The sequence below is a fragment of the Chanos chanos genome, chromosome 10, assembly GCF_902362185.1.
Source record: "Chanos chanos chromosome 10, fChaCha1.1, whole genome shotgun sequence".
Classification (NCBI taxonomy): domain Eukaryota; kingdom Metazoa; phylum Chordata; class Actinopteri; order Gonorynchiformes; family Chanidae; genus Chanos; species Chanos chanos.
In genome coordinates, this window is record NC_044504.1 from 13912686 (window position 1) to 13928184 (window position 15499).

The 15499-nt window shown below is 38.5% G+C and overlaps 1 protein-coding gene across 2 annotated transcripts; it reads left to right on the plus strand.

Annotated features, from left to right (window-relative positions):
* Nucleotides 1-356: 356 nt before the first annotated feature.
* On the plus strand, nt 357-8762 carry LOC115822862 (leucine-rich repeat and fibronectin type-III domain-containing protein 2). Of its 2 annotated transcripts, XM_030786811.1 has the most exons (3): nt 357-369; nt 3302-4667; nt 7811-8762. In XM_030786811.1, the coding sequence occupies exons 1-3, from the start codon at nt 357-359 to the stop codon at nt 8760-8762; spliced, it is 2331 nt and encodes a 776-aa protein (XP_030642671.1). The 2 variants fall into 2 exon arrangements, with proteins under 2 accessions (XP_030642671.1, XP_030642672.1); XM_030786812.1 differs by lacking the exon at nt 357-369 and having other exon boundaries at nt 3292-4667.
* Nucleotides 8763-15499: the final 6737 nt, after the last annotated feature.

The following is a 15499-nucleotide window of genomic DNA, read 5'->3' on the forward strand; positions in this document are numbered from 1 at the left end:
CCCTCCCTAACATCCCATGCTTTTCTCATCCTTTCTTTCTCTTTCTCATAAATGCTCCCGCTCCTCTCTCTTTAATTGTCTCCTTCTCACTCATGTGATACAGTTCTTTTTTTTTCAGAGCATAATCATTCTGTGTTTGGCTTTCCTGCTCTGCTCTTTCAAAATGTACCATAATTATTACACCAAATTTTCCAACGGTTCGTATAGTTCCCCATTAAGTAGTTTTAAAAGAAGCACTTGGTTGTTTGTTCAGAGCAGAACCACATGGATGACTACAGCTCTTGACAATAAACTGAATGACGATCCTCGAGCAGAAGATTTGTCTGGAATTACAACTTTGAGCTTAGAACTTACCGATGAAACGGATCAGTTTGACATTATATGTGTATAGTAACACATACTGGGATTGTATTATCTCAAATACTAAGCTGAGTCTACCCTATCTGCAGTGAATAACTTATTTGCAGCCTCCTACAATTGTGAATGTCATACAAGATAAAGGGAAGACCTAATTACTTTCTCAATGGTTAGACAGAGTTAGATGCCCTGAGGTTTGAGTTACATTCATTTTGTTTGAGTTACAAGCAGGTCCATTACTGTTGTGGAAACTTGGTTGATGTCACTGAAGGCTTCCATTTGCTCTCAGTTGTCATAGTTAGGTCATCTGTTCTTAGGATCCAATTAGGGAAGTGTATTGGACACAGCCTTGTGTGAGTCTCAGGTAAATGGGAGATGGGGATTTTGTCTTCATTTACCGTCTCAGTAGTCTCAGTGGTGAATGTGCATTCTGGCTTTTTGGCTTAGTTGGAAGGTCACCTTGCCTTGTCCCTGCTTTCTTTCCAGCTCCATTCTTCCTCATCAGATAAAAGATTTTTTTTTTTTTTTCTGTATGTACTGCTGCACTTTCCCATTCATTTAGGCCACAATTCTTCAGCTTTCACCCCTGCAGGAAGACAGAGGGAAAAAAAAAAATACATTTCCTGTTTTGATGCTGGCTTGCTTCTCCTGTATGTTTGCTGTCTTATCTTATGCTAGTGTAATACATGCTAAGTTTATTTTGGACACCATCTCTATAAAATAAGTTCAGTTTATCAATGCATTTTAGATTTTCGGAGGACAACCTGCATGTCCGTTTATTCTCAAACAGGCTTATGATGAAAGGATTAAAAAAAATGCAAATTAAGTATGCTGAGGTATCCACCTGTCTGTCGGAATCTGACATAAAAGAATGATTCAGATGTTGAGAAAACAAAAGTCAAGCAGTTTCAAAACTTAATCCGAAGCGCACTTTTCTACTTTTTTTTTTTTTTTATCAACCCATAAAACATTATGTGTTTGATTCTCTCTCACTTTCGACATCCTCATGTGACAAACATCATTTCCAGCTTGTCAGAATGAAGAGATTCAAGTGAACTGTGGAACTGTTTCCCTCAGATGTTTAATTTTCAGAAATGAATTTGAATCATATTACACATGCTCTGAAAACCCATAACTGAAATATCCTACCAGGTTACCCAGTATTGCATGACAAACAGCATGCAGCATGGGTTGTAAGACTCCAGAAAAAAATAACAATTACCTCAATAATGTTTTGCAGACATTTGAACAGTTCAAAGGAATTTGGAGTCAACACCCTGTAGTTGTGATTCACAGCTAGATCAGTGGGTTAGAGGATAGTGCTAGATATAGCCTCAAATAATGATATAAGCCCCACCCACCTCTCTACCCTATATAACCAGTATGAATGTCTTGTTATGTTTAAGACAGCATCTTTTGAAAGAACATATGATTTACTTGCAGTGGTGGATGATACCCACAAATGTTGAAAGTCGCATGACACTGAGAAAGCAAATGATTCTGACATGTTGTAAAGCACATACATGATTTTTGCGTTGTGAAATGGTGTCTTGGCCTTAGAATTTCACTTCAAGGGAGGCACTTATCTTGAGGATTACAAATCACAAAAGCTCAATGGAATTTTTTTCATATTCCAATTGTTTCCTTCCATATCATGTGACTATGTGATTTTTTGTAATCATAATGCTTTGCCTCACGATAACTTTTCACTATTGGTGACAGCTTTTAGTTCAGAGGCCAAGTACAGTCTAGTTTCCTGTATCCATTAATCCTCTAGCAGTAGAATTCCTTTTATTCTCTCTCTCTCTCTCTTTCTCTCTCTCTCTCTCTCTCTCTCTCTCTCACAGGATAAAAGTGAATGCTTCTTTCTTTCTCTCTGTTTTCCTACTCAGCTACATTTTAACTGCTCATTTCTACATGGTGTCGCAATCCAATTATCTCTCTGTGACATGCAGTCAAAATTGCTGTCGCACTACATGTTATAATTGCAAACTTGTTTCAGGAAGAAACAAGGCTGTCACATTTCCCGTCGATCATAATTATGGCTTATTGAAAACTACAGTGTGTTCACTTGAAGCAAGGGGAGAGATGGTACAGGCGCAAAGACACAAATAAAGATATTTAGTTGTGTATGTAATATGTTGTGGGCTGAAAGCCATGTGGTGCTAATAGCCATTACTTTTTCTTGGCAACAAAACACAATTGCTCATCTGTCCTAATCCCTCAGCCACCAAATCAGTTTCTATACCTCCTCCAAGCCTGACTAGCTGTGAGAAAATCGTTCCATTGGAAAGCTGATTACAATTGATTTGAGTCTTGAGTGAATTTGAAATTAATGATAAAAATGTCTACTGGATTTATGGTCTGTCCGATGAGGTTGAGTGCCACTGTTCATTTCCTCTGCATCTCAGGGTATGAGAGATTGTTCTTTTATTTTCACACAAGTGACAGCAATAACAACACACACACACACACAGGTCCACAATCACCCTGACTATTATGGTTCTGTTACATCTTGCATGTTTTAATATCTTTTCTAGGCTCAGTTGTGTGAAGGGTGGAGGGAGATTCTGACAGACATGTTGACTAACTGAGCGCTCTGGGTCATTTGAATCTACTAATTATCTTCTTAACTAATTTAACAACAAATTAATTACTTGTTTGTGGGCGTGTCAGGAGTCCTACATGTCTATAGGCTATGTGTACATAAAGTATCAATGAATATCACTGGTTGATCAGGTCACTGAAATGTATGATTCTATGTTGTTGTCTTCGTTTGTTTGTTTGGATAGCTTTCTTTCACCAGTAGATGCTGCCCAGACCTTTCCTTTTTTTTTTCAAACTGTACAGAAACACTGAGCACAATCTGTTTGCTTTTAATGATGACTCTTGATTCCCTTCTCCCTCTCTGTAGGCATCTGTGTATGATCTACCATGGCCAAAGTGCTCTGTAGCCTCCTGTTCCTGGGAAGTGCAGTGATGATGGCCACCGCGTGCCCCAAGTACTGTGTCTGCCAAAACCTGTCTGAATCCCTCGGCACCCTTTGCCCATCCAAAGGCCTGCTCTTTGTTCCACCAGACATTGACCGACGTACCGTCGAGTTGCGCCTCGGGGGGAACTACATCATCAGGATAACACAGCAAGACTTCACCAACATGACAGGGCTGGTGGACCTCACGTTGTCTCGCAACACCATCAGCTCCATCCAACCCTTTTCATTTGTGGATCTAGAAACACTCCGGTCTCTGCACCTGGACAGCAACCGTTTGACAGAGTTAGGACCGGATGCCTTGCGTGGCCTGATCAACCTGCAGCACCTCATTCTCAACAACAATCAGTTGAGTCGTATATCCAAAGAAGCCTTTGATGACCTCCTGCTCACACTGGAGGACCTGGACCTGTCCTACAACAACCTACGCAGTGTGCCCTGGGATGCCATCCGTAAGATGGTCATCTTGCACCAGCTCAGCTTGGACCACAACCTGATAAGTTACATTCCAGAGGGTACTTTTACAGACCTGGACAAGCTAGCAAGGCTGGACCTCACATCAAATCGACTCCAGAAACTGCCACCCGACCCCATATTTGCCCGATCGCAGAGTAATGCTGTGCTGAGTACACCTTATACAACTCTACTGTCCCTCAGTTTCGGTGGAAATCCCCTTCACTGTAACTGTGAGGTCCTGTGGCTTCGTCGACTCGAGCGAGAGGATGACATGGAGACATGCGCATCCCCTCCGAGCCTGAAGGGGCGCTACTTTTGGTACGTACGCGAGGAGGAGTTTATCTGTGAGCCACCTTTAATCACCCAGCACACACACAAGTTGCTGGTGCTAGAGGGTCAGACAGCCAGTCTGCGCTGTAAAGCTGTTGGTGATCCTATGCCTGTTATACACTGGGTTGCCCCTGATGACAGGCTTATCAGTAATTCGTCACGGGCCACAGTTTATGAGAATGGCACTTTGGACATTGTGGTCACTACCTCTAAGGACTATGGCACTTTTACATGTATTGCGGCCAATGCCGCTGGAGAATCTACTGCCTCAATTGAGCTCTCCATTATCCAGCTCCCTCATCTTAGCAATGGTACGAACCGCACTTCTCAGCCTAAGTCCAGACTGTCTGACATCACCAGCTCCACAAAGACTAGTAAAGGGGAAGTTAAGGTTCAGCCTGAGCGAGCGGTGTCTGTTTCAGAGGTCACTTCTGTTTCGGCATTGGTCAAATGGACAGTCAGCAAAGCTACCCCTAAGGTGAAGATGTACCAACTCCAGTACAACTGCTCTGAAGATGAGGTCATGATCTACAGGTAAAAATGAACAGGTTTCTTATTACTGATTAATACTCTCGAATAACAGGTAAATTCACTGTCTGATACCTAAGATAATGATATTAAATATTAACGGACATTTGATGATATTATTAAAAGATATTTGATGTTGTGATGTTGAATATGTAAGCATTTGATTTAGAACATTAAAAAGAATCAGATTTTGAGTTTTACTTGACTGAATATTATATAGATATAGATATAGATACAGATATAGTGTGTGTGTGTGTTACTCTTTTTTATGTAAAGTAAACATTGCTTTTACTTTATAGCTTGTCATTTGTTGGTGTTCTTGGCTGTAAACCTAAATATCATGAGAGAATCAATCCTTATCTGGCTTTAATACTGTATTATCAACAGGAAGCATTTATTTAAGGTTTCCTATTTATTTTTTGCGCTCATAACATGACCTGGATACTCACACTATTGCCCCAACTCCCTTCACATTTCCTGCAGTTAGGTGGGTGACAATGTCATCTGTCGCAGATACGGTGCTTCTAGGTTCAGCGGCAGAGCAGTAATTGGACCAAACAGTTTTGTCAAAATGCCACAGAAACCATGACATAGCAAAACAACTTTCTAGACTATTAGCCATGACATACTAGAGCTCACCAGTTCACCTCAACATATTTGGTATCGCCAACAGCAAAAAATTGATCATGCTAAGGACATGAAACAAGAAAACCTGACGCTGCCACAACCAAAACATTTTCTTTTGACAAATTTCTACTATGAACTGTTCAACATGTAATATCTTAAACAGTGAATGCACAGAGGAGAAATAATATCCAGAACTGCGCTCTGGTATGTTGCCATTCTGTTGTAACTGACAGTAAAGATGTTGGTGAACCCTTAAGGTGTACTGGAAGCAGTTTTCTGAAGATTTGATATTTTTTCATTCATTTATTAATGATCTTCCCATGAAGACAGATCATCACATTTGTATGCATTTATTTCTGTGGAGCAAGACTGACATGAAGGTAAACAAGGACTGAGCGCTGACATTGGAACATACTAAATGCCTCAATCCACATGAAAGGCATACCAGCACAAATGAAGCCACACCTCTCCATTCTGGCTCAACCCAAATTGTGGAATGATGAGTCTGTGACCCCACAAATGAGTGACGTTAATAATGCAATAACACCAAAGATTGCAAGGGGGCTTTTATGTCTTGTGTATTATTTTGATGGAGACACACTTGCACTTCAACAAACCTATTGCAAACTCTATAAAATTATTCCAGTCCTGGAGCTGATTTCAGTTATTGCTTTCATTTATTGCACAATGCCACACAGGAATGGTAATATCTGTTTGTACAACTAGCATGACACCAAACCAAATTAGTCCACTCCTCTGAACTAATTACTTATGTAGTTGTGAGGAATCAATCACAGAAGTCAGAGACAGAGCAAAGATGATAACCCCTGTAAAGAAATCACTGCGCAATGTGGCAGTTTCTTCAATGATAAGCAGTCAGTTGTGAATAAGTCATGGAATATTCCAACACAGAGACTAAACAAAATGGAAAATGTAAACTTTCCATGATAGATGTGGCTTCCATGCTGCTGAGAACAAGACAGATCAGTCTCAGACAAAGGACTTCCTGATTATAGCCTGCTAATTGCACCTCTCCATTAAACCTTGGAACGAAGAGTAATATTAATATATCATTTCACAATTAATATAATATTTCACAATCAATGTGTTTCAGTATGACATACAAAGACCCCTGGTTTTATTTTATAAGTCCTTTTTCAAGGTTGGACTTTGTTATGCTTCCGGCCAAACTACTGCAGTTATGCTAGTTAGGAGAGAGATATGAGGGAAATCTTTCATTTTTCTTGGCTGTACTTATTTAAATAAAACCCACATTTTGACCTTTTGTTAGAGATTGTAAAACTAGCCATTGATATAAATATTTTTGTTGATATGGCATGATGTACGGATATGAGGTTATCACGGTGTTACATGGAACAGAGACAGTCTGTTTCCGTCCATTCATCAATGAACCAATGATAAAGCATTTTTACTCTCTTTGTTTGTATCTCCCCTATTCTTTATGGCATGTTTGTTTGCATGTTGACAGGAATTTGCTCATGTATCATATGTGTTGAAAACTGTTGGAACACAGGTCTGCCTGGCATCTTTCCTGTTCATCTGTGACCTCACTGTGTCAACCCCCATGTTATTTCATAACGTAGCACACTCTCTAATTAAGCACGTGTCTATCTGGAGAGACAGAGAACAAATAGTTTTCTTCCCCTGCCTTTTCCCCGCTCTGCTAATCAAACTGTCAGCCAATATCACCGTCCAGGCGTCTACAAAGAAAGCAGTTGATTGTGATGTCTGCAATGGATGACTGCTGCTGTTAATTGCTTTGTCTTAGTTCCTTCTCTGTTTTCTTTTTTTCACCCTAAAGTCAAAGGATTATTTCCTATTTTTTGTTGCCTGGGACAGAGTTGCAAGACTTAAATATTGCTTGCTCTCTGTTTTACTTTTAAGTTGAAATATATTGACAGTGTCACGGATAATGAAATAATGTTTTCATAAAGGCATTACAGCAAATGGTGAGCTTAATTTTGAAAGGACATTTACTTTAAAGGCTCAAACAGAGGCGGAATTTTGAGATTAGAATACACATACTTGTGTTTTGGTCTTTGTGTACCCTTGAACTATTGCATTTCTCTGAAAATCTTTTTTAAACAGGAAAAAAAAAGTGCTCATCAGCTTTACCAACAGTAGTCGGGAACATTATGTCGTGAACTTCTACATCAAACAGAAACTCTGAGCAAGATACTGATCAGTGATTTAACTGTAATTAATTTTTCAGCAAAGCGAAAGGTTCATTGATTGTTTTTCGCAAAGTGCTTACACAGCATGCATATTAAATCGAACCTAAAGCCTCAAATGAAGTATTCATTCTAAATGACTGTGCATTTTAATAACTACTTAGTATGTCACTTTTTTTTCTGTGGCTTTGATCTCTTCTATTTTTGTAAGAATGAGTCATGGAAATTTGCCACACAAAAAATAAAATTGCTTGGCCTGCTCTTGAACTCTTATTGTGGGTGAGCAATTATTAAATACTACACTCTTTATTTTTTCTGGTCTCTTCACAGGATGATCCCAATTGCTAGCAGAGCATTCCTGATCACCAATCTGATGCCAGGGATGTTGTATGACCTGTGTGTTCTGGCAATTTGGGACGACACTGCTACCACCCTCACTGCCACTAATGTGGTGGGTTGCGTTCAGTTTGTGACCCGTGATGACTACCCACGTTGCCAGTCCTTACACAGCCAGCTCTTGGGAGGCACCATGATCCTGGTGATTGGTGGTGTCATCGTGGCCACTCTTCTCGTGTTTATTGTCATCCTTATGGTGCGATATAAAGTATGCAGTAGTTCCCAGTCAGCCAAACTGCCAGCTGTCAGCAACACCTACTCACAGACCAACGGCGGACTGCAGGCTGCACAGAGGCTCAGCGGAGTCCCTGCAGTCCAGGTCCCCAAAGCCACAGTAGTGGTGCGCAATGAGGTGATAGACTTCAAGTGTGGTTCTCTGCAGAGCAGCCTCTCATCCACCTCCTCAGTTGACTCTCTGGGTTGCAGCCAAGGGGACAACTACAGCCAGGCTTGCACACTCCCCAAAAGATGGAGGCATGCACCTGTTAAGGCAAGGCCCAACCTTGAAAACCTGTTGGGTGCCTTTGTCTCGCTTGAGCTCCGTGGCCCTTCTGGTGAACCAGGGGGGACGTCCCCCGGCTCTGGGACCATGGTGGCGGCCACAGCGGACCGATCCGACAAGGAGCCGCTGCTTGGCCGTAATGAGTCCAGGCTGGGCAAGTTACTCAGTTTTCCCTTGGAGAATAAGCCAAAACGGAGCCACTCATTCGACATGAGCGATTTTGGCACTGCGCAGTGCCTGAGCTACCCACAACGCATCAGCAACATCTGGACTAAGAGGAGTCTGTCTGTCAATGGCATGCTGCTACAATGTGATGAAAGTGAGAGTGAAGGTGACAAGGGTATGTTGGATATTTCAGAATGGGTCATGGAGAGCACGGTCTGATGGAGAATCAGCCGGCTGTACAACAAAGAAAAACAAAATTCAAAAACAAATCAGAACTTGTGATGTCAAAAGTTGGGCTTGCAGACCTGTGGCTTTTCAAGTCAAAGATAAATGTATTGCATTTCAAGAGGAAAGACTCAAAACGGCTCTGGAGAAGGACATCTCTGAGGTGTCACAGACTGCAGTGCATGAAGTCCGTCAATGTGCACAATGCTGTGTGTGTGCGTGTGTGTGTGTGTGTGTGTGTGTGTGTTTATGAGGTCACACAAGAAATTGTGCTCTTTATGTTCAATATGTAGGCAGAGTGAACAGCCAAGGCCGGGGCTGGCCCTGCACACTCTTGCCTGATGCTCGATGACTTCATGCTAGAGGGTGGGGGTGTCAAGTCTGGAAATATGCCCAAAGCAGAAAGGGATGTGGAAGTGTCTCTGAGAGACAGGGAATGTAAAGGGAAAACAATTTCTCATTCTCTGTGCTGCCTGTTGCCAAGTAGATTTTCATGGGCCCCGTGGATGTGCTTTTCAGGTAACTCCTGAGACAAGACTACAAAGATTGCAAGATTTAAAAAAAAAATATATATATATATATATAATGAGAGTCAGTATGATTTTTGTAATTCCTTTTTTTTATCTATCTAACATTGGAGTGTCATGCCACTAATACATTTTCAGCACTCTTCCATGACAGACATATATAAATATATAAATATACATATTCAATCTTTTTTTTTTTTTCATGGAAACCTAAATTCACCATAAATCAATTTATTCATCAGGAAAACGTTTCTATAGTTAGCATTCCTGTAAAGTCAGCAACATACAGCAGTTCCTTTTATCACTTTTCAGTGGAATGAACGAAATCCAATCTGGCAAAAAAAACAAAAAACAAAAAAACAAAAAAACCCAAAAACAACAAAAAAAATCTCCTTTTTACAAGACCTTTTTTTCATTTTGTGAAGTATGAAAGATTTAAAGGCATGCTTATCCTGCAGTAGCCACAGAAGTGTATCTTACTAAATATGGGGAGAAGTGGTTTAAATCAATGTTCAAAAAGTTCATGTGCCTACTGACAAGTTAAAGATAAGGACATATGTACAGTAATGGTGTTACGCCCTTACATGTCTTGACTTACAAGGTTATATACGCTAATGTTTCTGTCAACCTTACATTTACACAAATCACACACCAGTCTTCATCATTAAGATGGGTCTTTTTTAGTATTTTGCAATGTCAAACAATGACACAGTTGATTAAACATATATGTTATACGGAAAATCTTTCAAGAGACTATACAAAAGTACATATTTTTATAACACTTCATTTGAGATCCTGTATTCTGAATTACACATCTGTCTTTAGGACATCTTAAAGAAGGTGATATAATGTCCATCTAGAAATTGTCAACTGAATATTGTTCCACTCATTCTCCCTGTCAGCTTGTTAGGTGAATGTTGAAAAAGCCACATAAAATCTAGCAGTTATTGCCCCATGCATCTGAGAATATGATGGATCTTGACTTTATGGCATTTTTTGTATGTCTATTTTTTTAATTTGTTTCTGATAATATTTATTTTATATGTGTTTGTGCATAGCCACTGGTTTTATAATCTGGACTACACCATATGTGATATTGTTTTGTGGATCAAGAGTACCATTGACATTCATCACTTAAAAGTATAAAAATGCAATTAGCCTCAAGAACAACAGGGGGACAGACAACAGCAAAACAAACAAACAAACTGTTCTCACTTCTGATCATCTAGATTTTACTATTGTATGTCACCTCCTGTAATTTTGATTGTTACTAATGATACTCTGTGACTTTTCTCTATAGTACAGTATTCAATACGGTACTGTTCATGTATAAAGCACAGTATTAGTGTGGTATTAATTCCTAATATATTTGGGGTATTCTCAAACTAATCAATACCCTGGAATCCCTGGTGCCACTGCACCTCTCTTGTCATGGGGTATAATTACAGTACAGTGGGGCATACTACAGCTGGCATAATTTATTATTTGTGCTGGGAACTACAGTTGGCCTGTTTCCCTCCTGTGGGTCATTATGTGATGCCACGCCAGTCAGAAGTTTATACAGCTGCAGCTAGAGGTGAGTTTACAGTTCACACAAGGCAGATGCATTGTTCATAGAACCAAAAAATGTTGTGGCTGGCCATTTACATGAGTAGAGACAAGCTCAATGCAGAAATATTAAATGTAAAAGATATGCTAGATGTAAGGTTTTTGAACGTTAACCCAATGATTCCTCCAACACCATTCATTATTTTTCTTTTTTTTTCTGTTTTTGTTTTTTTGGTTTTGCTTTTGGCCACCAAAATTTCAGGGGTTTTACTTTTTCCTGTGTCTTTCTTGTTCTTGCTGTAAGATTGAATCTGTTTGTATTATAAGTATGTGAATAAGTATGAGGAGAAACTGTACAGTGATGCTTTTATTTTCATGGTCTGAAACAGTCAGAAGGTGCTTTCAATGTATTGTTATGACATACATGTGTAAAAATTGCAGTCATGTTTTTTTCATTTGAAGTCATAGAAAAGAAATGGAAAAAAAGTCCAAAATGTTCCTGTGTTGAAAACTTTTTTTGCTACAAAAGAAAAGATAAACTGGATGAATTCATAAAATCAAATGTGAACGTATTTCTTCCATTTTCAGTGGGATCTCAGTGAACGTATTTCGTATGTATTTCGTATTATTTCCAGTGGATCTCAGTGGGATCAATGAATTTAATAAGTTTTACCCCACATGGGTTTTAGCCACTGGGAACTCCACCTCAGGCTAATGTGCAAATGCAATGAGTAGGCTTATTGAGGTCACAACACAGATTTGGTAATGGTACTCTTAGAGGAGTCTCTTCATGAAGGGTTTCTTCACAACTTGCCTTTCTGCCCCTAGATACACAATTGCTTTGATGTGCCTTTTCCACAGAAGTGAGATTTACTGAGTATATTGCAAAGACTTACATGAATTTGCTCATTTGGATGTTTGCAACTTTAAATCTATTTTCATTAGGAAGAGGATGTGGTTACCACCCTGGAAAATGGGGGGATTCATGCACCAAAAGTGTGGATTCAAATCTTTAAAGTTTGCAACGAGCTTTTAGTCCATATTCTAGTCCATTTAGCATTCAGTTAGCACAAAAAACTCCTTTATAGATAACTTCAAAACCAGTTCTCAAACTGGTAGCCTAATGTGCTACGTAGAAAACCTTGACAGCTTTAGCTGGCAGCAAGTGGGCAGATAATATTGCAAAAGTCCATCTGGATCCCTTACACAACGTCTGAGCATTTCAGAAGGACATGGAGCATTCAGAATGGAGCATTTACACATAGTGATAAATCTTTTATTCCAAAGGAGGTTCTTGGGTCATAGCTCCATAGATTATGCATAAATGAGTAAAATATGAAACAAAGTCCTTTACAATATGCTTATCGATCATCTGTAAGGCCTGTGCTTGTCGTATGTCAATTTGGACTGCATATCATGAACAACCTGTCATACTGATATTATAAATGACTCATACACCACTTACTTATCAGCTCCATAACAACTGATGGTCTTGCAAATCTCAAGAAATCTAGTCCAATCAGGGTAGCAGAGGTGCAACTGCAGTTTTAGCAGTGCAGTCTGTATCGTTGGCAACTTTAGAAACAGAGTACATTGGCAGAAATGCATGTCAGAGAATGCTGATTACTGTAATTGTTTTATGTCAGATGATAGAACACAAATTGTGCTATCCAGTTGCTCTAACAGTTGTTGTTAATGCCCAGTAGTGTCCTGATTATGCTAGATGCCATTGTTGGTCATGCCAGATAATAAGATTCACATGTGTCTAATCTGTCAGAGAGGAATATGAATACATTTTGTGCGCACACACACACACACACACACACACATACATGCATACATACATCTATATATATATATATATATATATATATATATATATATATGCTGTAAAAACACGAAAAGGTCAAAAAGCAACAATATATTCAGCAAACAGTTTTCATTAAACTGACATATACAGTAAACAGTCTATTCGGTAAAACCTAAGCCTATTTAGACAAATCGATTGATTTTTAAGCTATTAAACTTTGGGGGGTTACAGTGTAATTGATCAATATGGACTGGGGGTTCCCATCCATGCTTTTTTATTACACTAACATCATTCCACTGCTTAATTTTCTAATTGCTGTTTTGCACACATCATGGCAACCATATATCCCTTAGAATGATTTACATTCGACTCTAGCCATAATAATTTTGTCCAAAAATTTTCAGCTGATTTAACACATTTATTGTGTGCTAATAAACCTGCCATTAGGCTTGAATCATACAGGCACATTCCTGCCATCAGCACAAGCTCACAAAGACAAATGTGTAATAAAATGCTACACCCCACCGCAACTAACCTTCAGCTTAGAAAATACATGGACAATGTTTCATCCATGGTGTGGGAAAAAGTGACACCCTCTCTGGGTTGAGCTTCACTCTGAGGTAAAATAGATGCTCAGCCAAAATAGAGCCTCCAACATTACAGAAAATTAGACCAATTTGACTGGACTGATATAACAGGAAGCAATAGTTTAAATATATTAGTATATATATATTTATTTATTTATTTATTTTGTTATAAATTACAGTCAATAAACACTGGCTGTAACATACTGAGGGGGGAGCAATATACCTCCATTATCAAGACAATATAGAACCATTTTAGCCATATTTGAAAAAATCTTTACCAAGAAAGACGTCTTTTGTGAGCTGATACACACAGGGGAGAATAAATGGTGAGAGAGAGTAAAGTGAATTTCCCTGTTGTGGACAATGAGCTGCATAAAGCAGCATGTTTCAAGATGTTTCATTTATACATAGATTTATATTTCACAATGTAAATTGTCACAATACAAACCAGCAATATCTTTAGAAAAATGAAGGTAACCTTGAAGTTTTCATTTGGGAATGTTCACCATACTATGCTCATGAAAACTTGATTTAAAAATATTGATTCAGTAATTTTAATCTGTACCTTGTATTCAAAATACTTAAATACTTGAATCAAATAACCAAGAAAAATACACACACACACACCTGCACACTCATGCACGCACAAATCATCATAACAGATCATTCAGATATTACTTAAGAATTAAACATTTTTAGCTTTGAATTGCTGATATGACAAAACTGTTCTATAACCTAAGTGATTCCGTGGCTTATTTCCTGTCACACATCTGAGTTACTCTTCAGTTTTATTGGGCCCTTGGTGAAGTGACAGTGCTTCATATGGATGTGCCCACACTCTAACGGTTTTTAAACAAAAGGTATGAAAATAATGACATAGCCAAGGATCTTTTTTCCTCCTCATGAGATATTTGGACCATATAGTCTCAATATTTTAAAAGGTCATTTTATCTACAGTATTCAGTTATACATAATCGGCAGCTCTAGAATAAAACATCTGTTTGCTTCAAACCAGGAGTGGTTAATCTATGCTGATCTATGTAGCTTGCTTAGTTTTAACTTGTTAGATAGTAGAAATGTTGCAGAACCTGCCCCACCTAATTGCAGGGTCAAACAGTTTCATAATATTGTGGGACTGACTTTAAATATAGATATCTATCTATTAAACATTGTAACAATCTGGTATCTAAAGACTAAGTCTCTCTCTGGTTAGTTATAAACACTATTAGTCAAGTGTTAGTGGATACAGATATACTAGATCAATCAGCAACAGTACAGCCAGGGTTTCAGCCATATTCAGTGAAGATTCGGTGACATTTGAGCTCTTAACTCAGGTAGCCTACCATCACAACAATTACACATTTGGAAAACCATACTTATGCCTGACAGAATAGCTCTTAACTATCAATCAATGTATTTCCCCCTGTCTTTGTAAAAAAAATAAAACAAAACAATAATTTTAATAGAACCGTAGCATATGAGTGTGTTTGAATGTATTTGCATACATACATACATACATACATACATACATACATACTTGCATAAATTCACAAGGGAAAAAAATTCCAATGTTTATGAACCTGCTGTTGACTGAATGGCATTACCTTGTGCTGGGGGACCGTTATATTTCATTTTTTAACAAACCATTAAAGAAACACATTCAAAGCTCTCCAGGAGGTTGTCTATTCAGTTTTACAGTACTGGAGAAAATCCATGTCAGATTAGCATGGTCTTTTATTTTTGTGTGCTAATTATTAATTTTTCAGAGTGGTTGGCAATACTGCTGGAAGTCAAAAGCTGGCAAAGGCCCAGTTAATGAGAACACAGTGGTAACGAATGAGGAGATTTGAGCCTTGCTTTGATCAGTCATCATCCTTGGTCCTGATCACATTACTATTCCTGGCCACACTGAATACTAAAATGTCTCTCTTTTTTAAATTTTTATTTATTTATTTATTTATTTTTAATTTTTAGGACAATTTTGCATTCATACATTTTTATGGTCTTTAATATTGTGTATATGTAGCGGACTTTTATAAAGCCTCATTCTTAGGCCAGTGCCTTAATGTTTGTGAGGATGCATGTCTATACATGTGTAAATATTGTATATACAAGTTCCAATCAATGAACAGGAAACTAGGAGAAAAGTTTTTCATTTAAAATGACCAGTTAGACGTCAGTACAATTTCTTTGTACTCTTGAATTAGAAAGTAGGGACAAATACAGTTTGTTTGTTTGTTGTTCAAAACTCCTACAGTG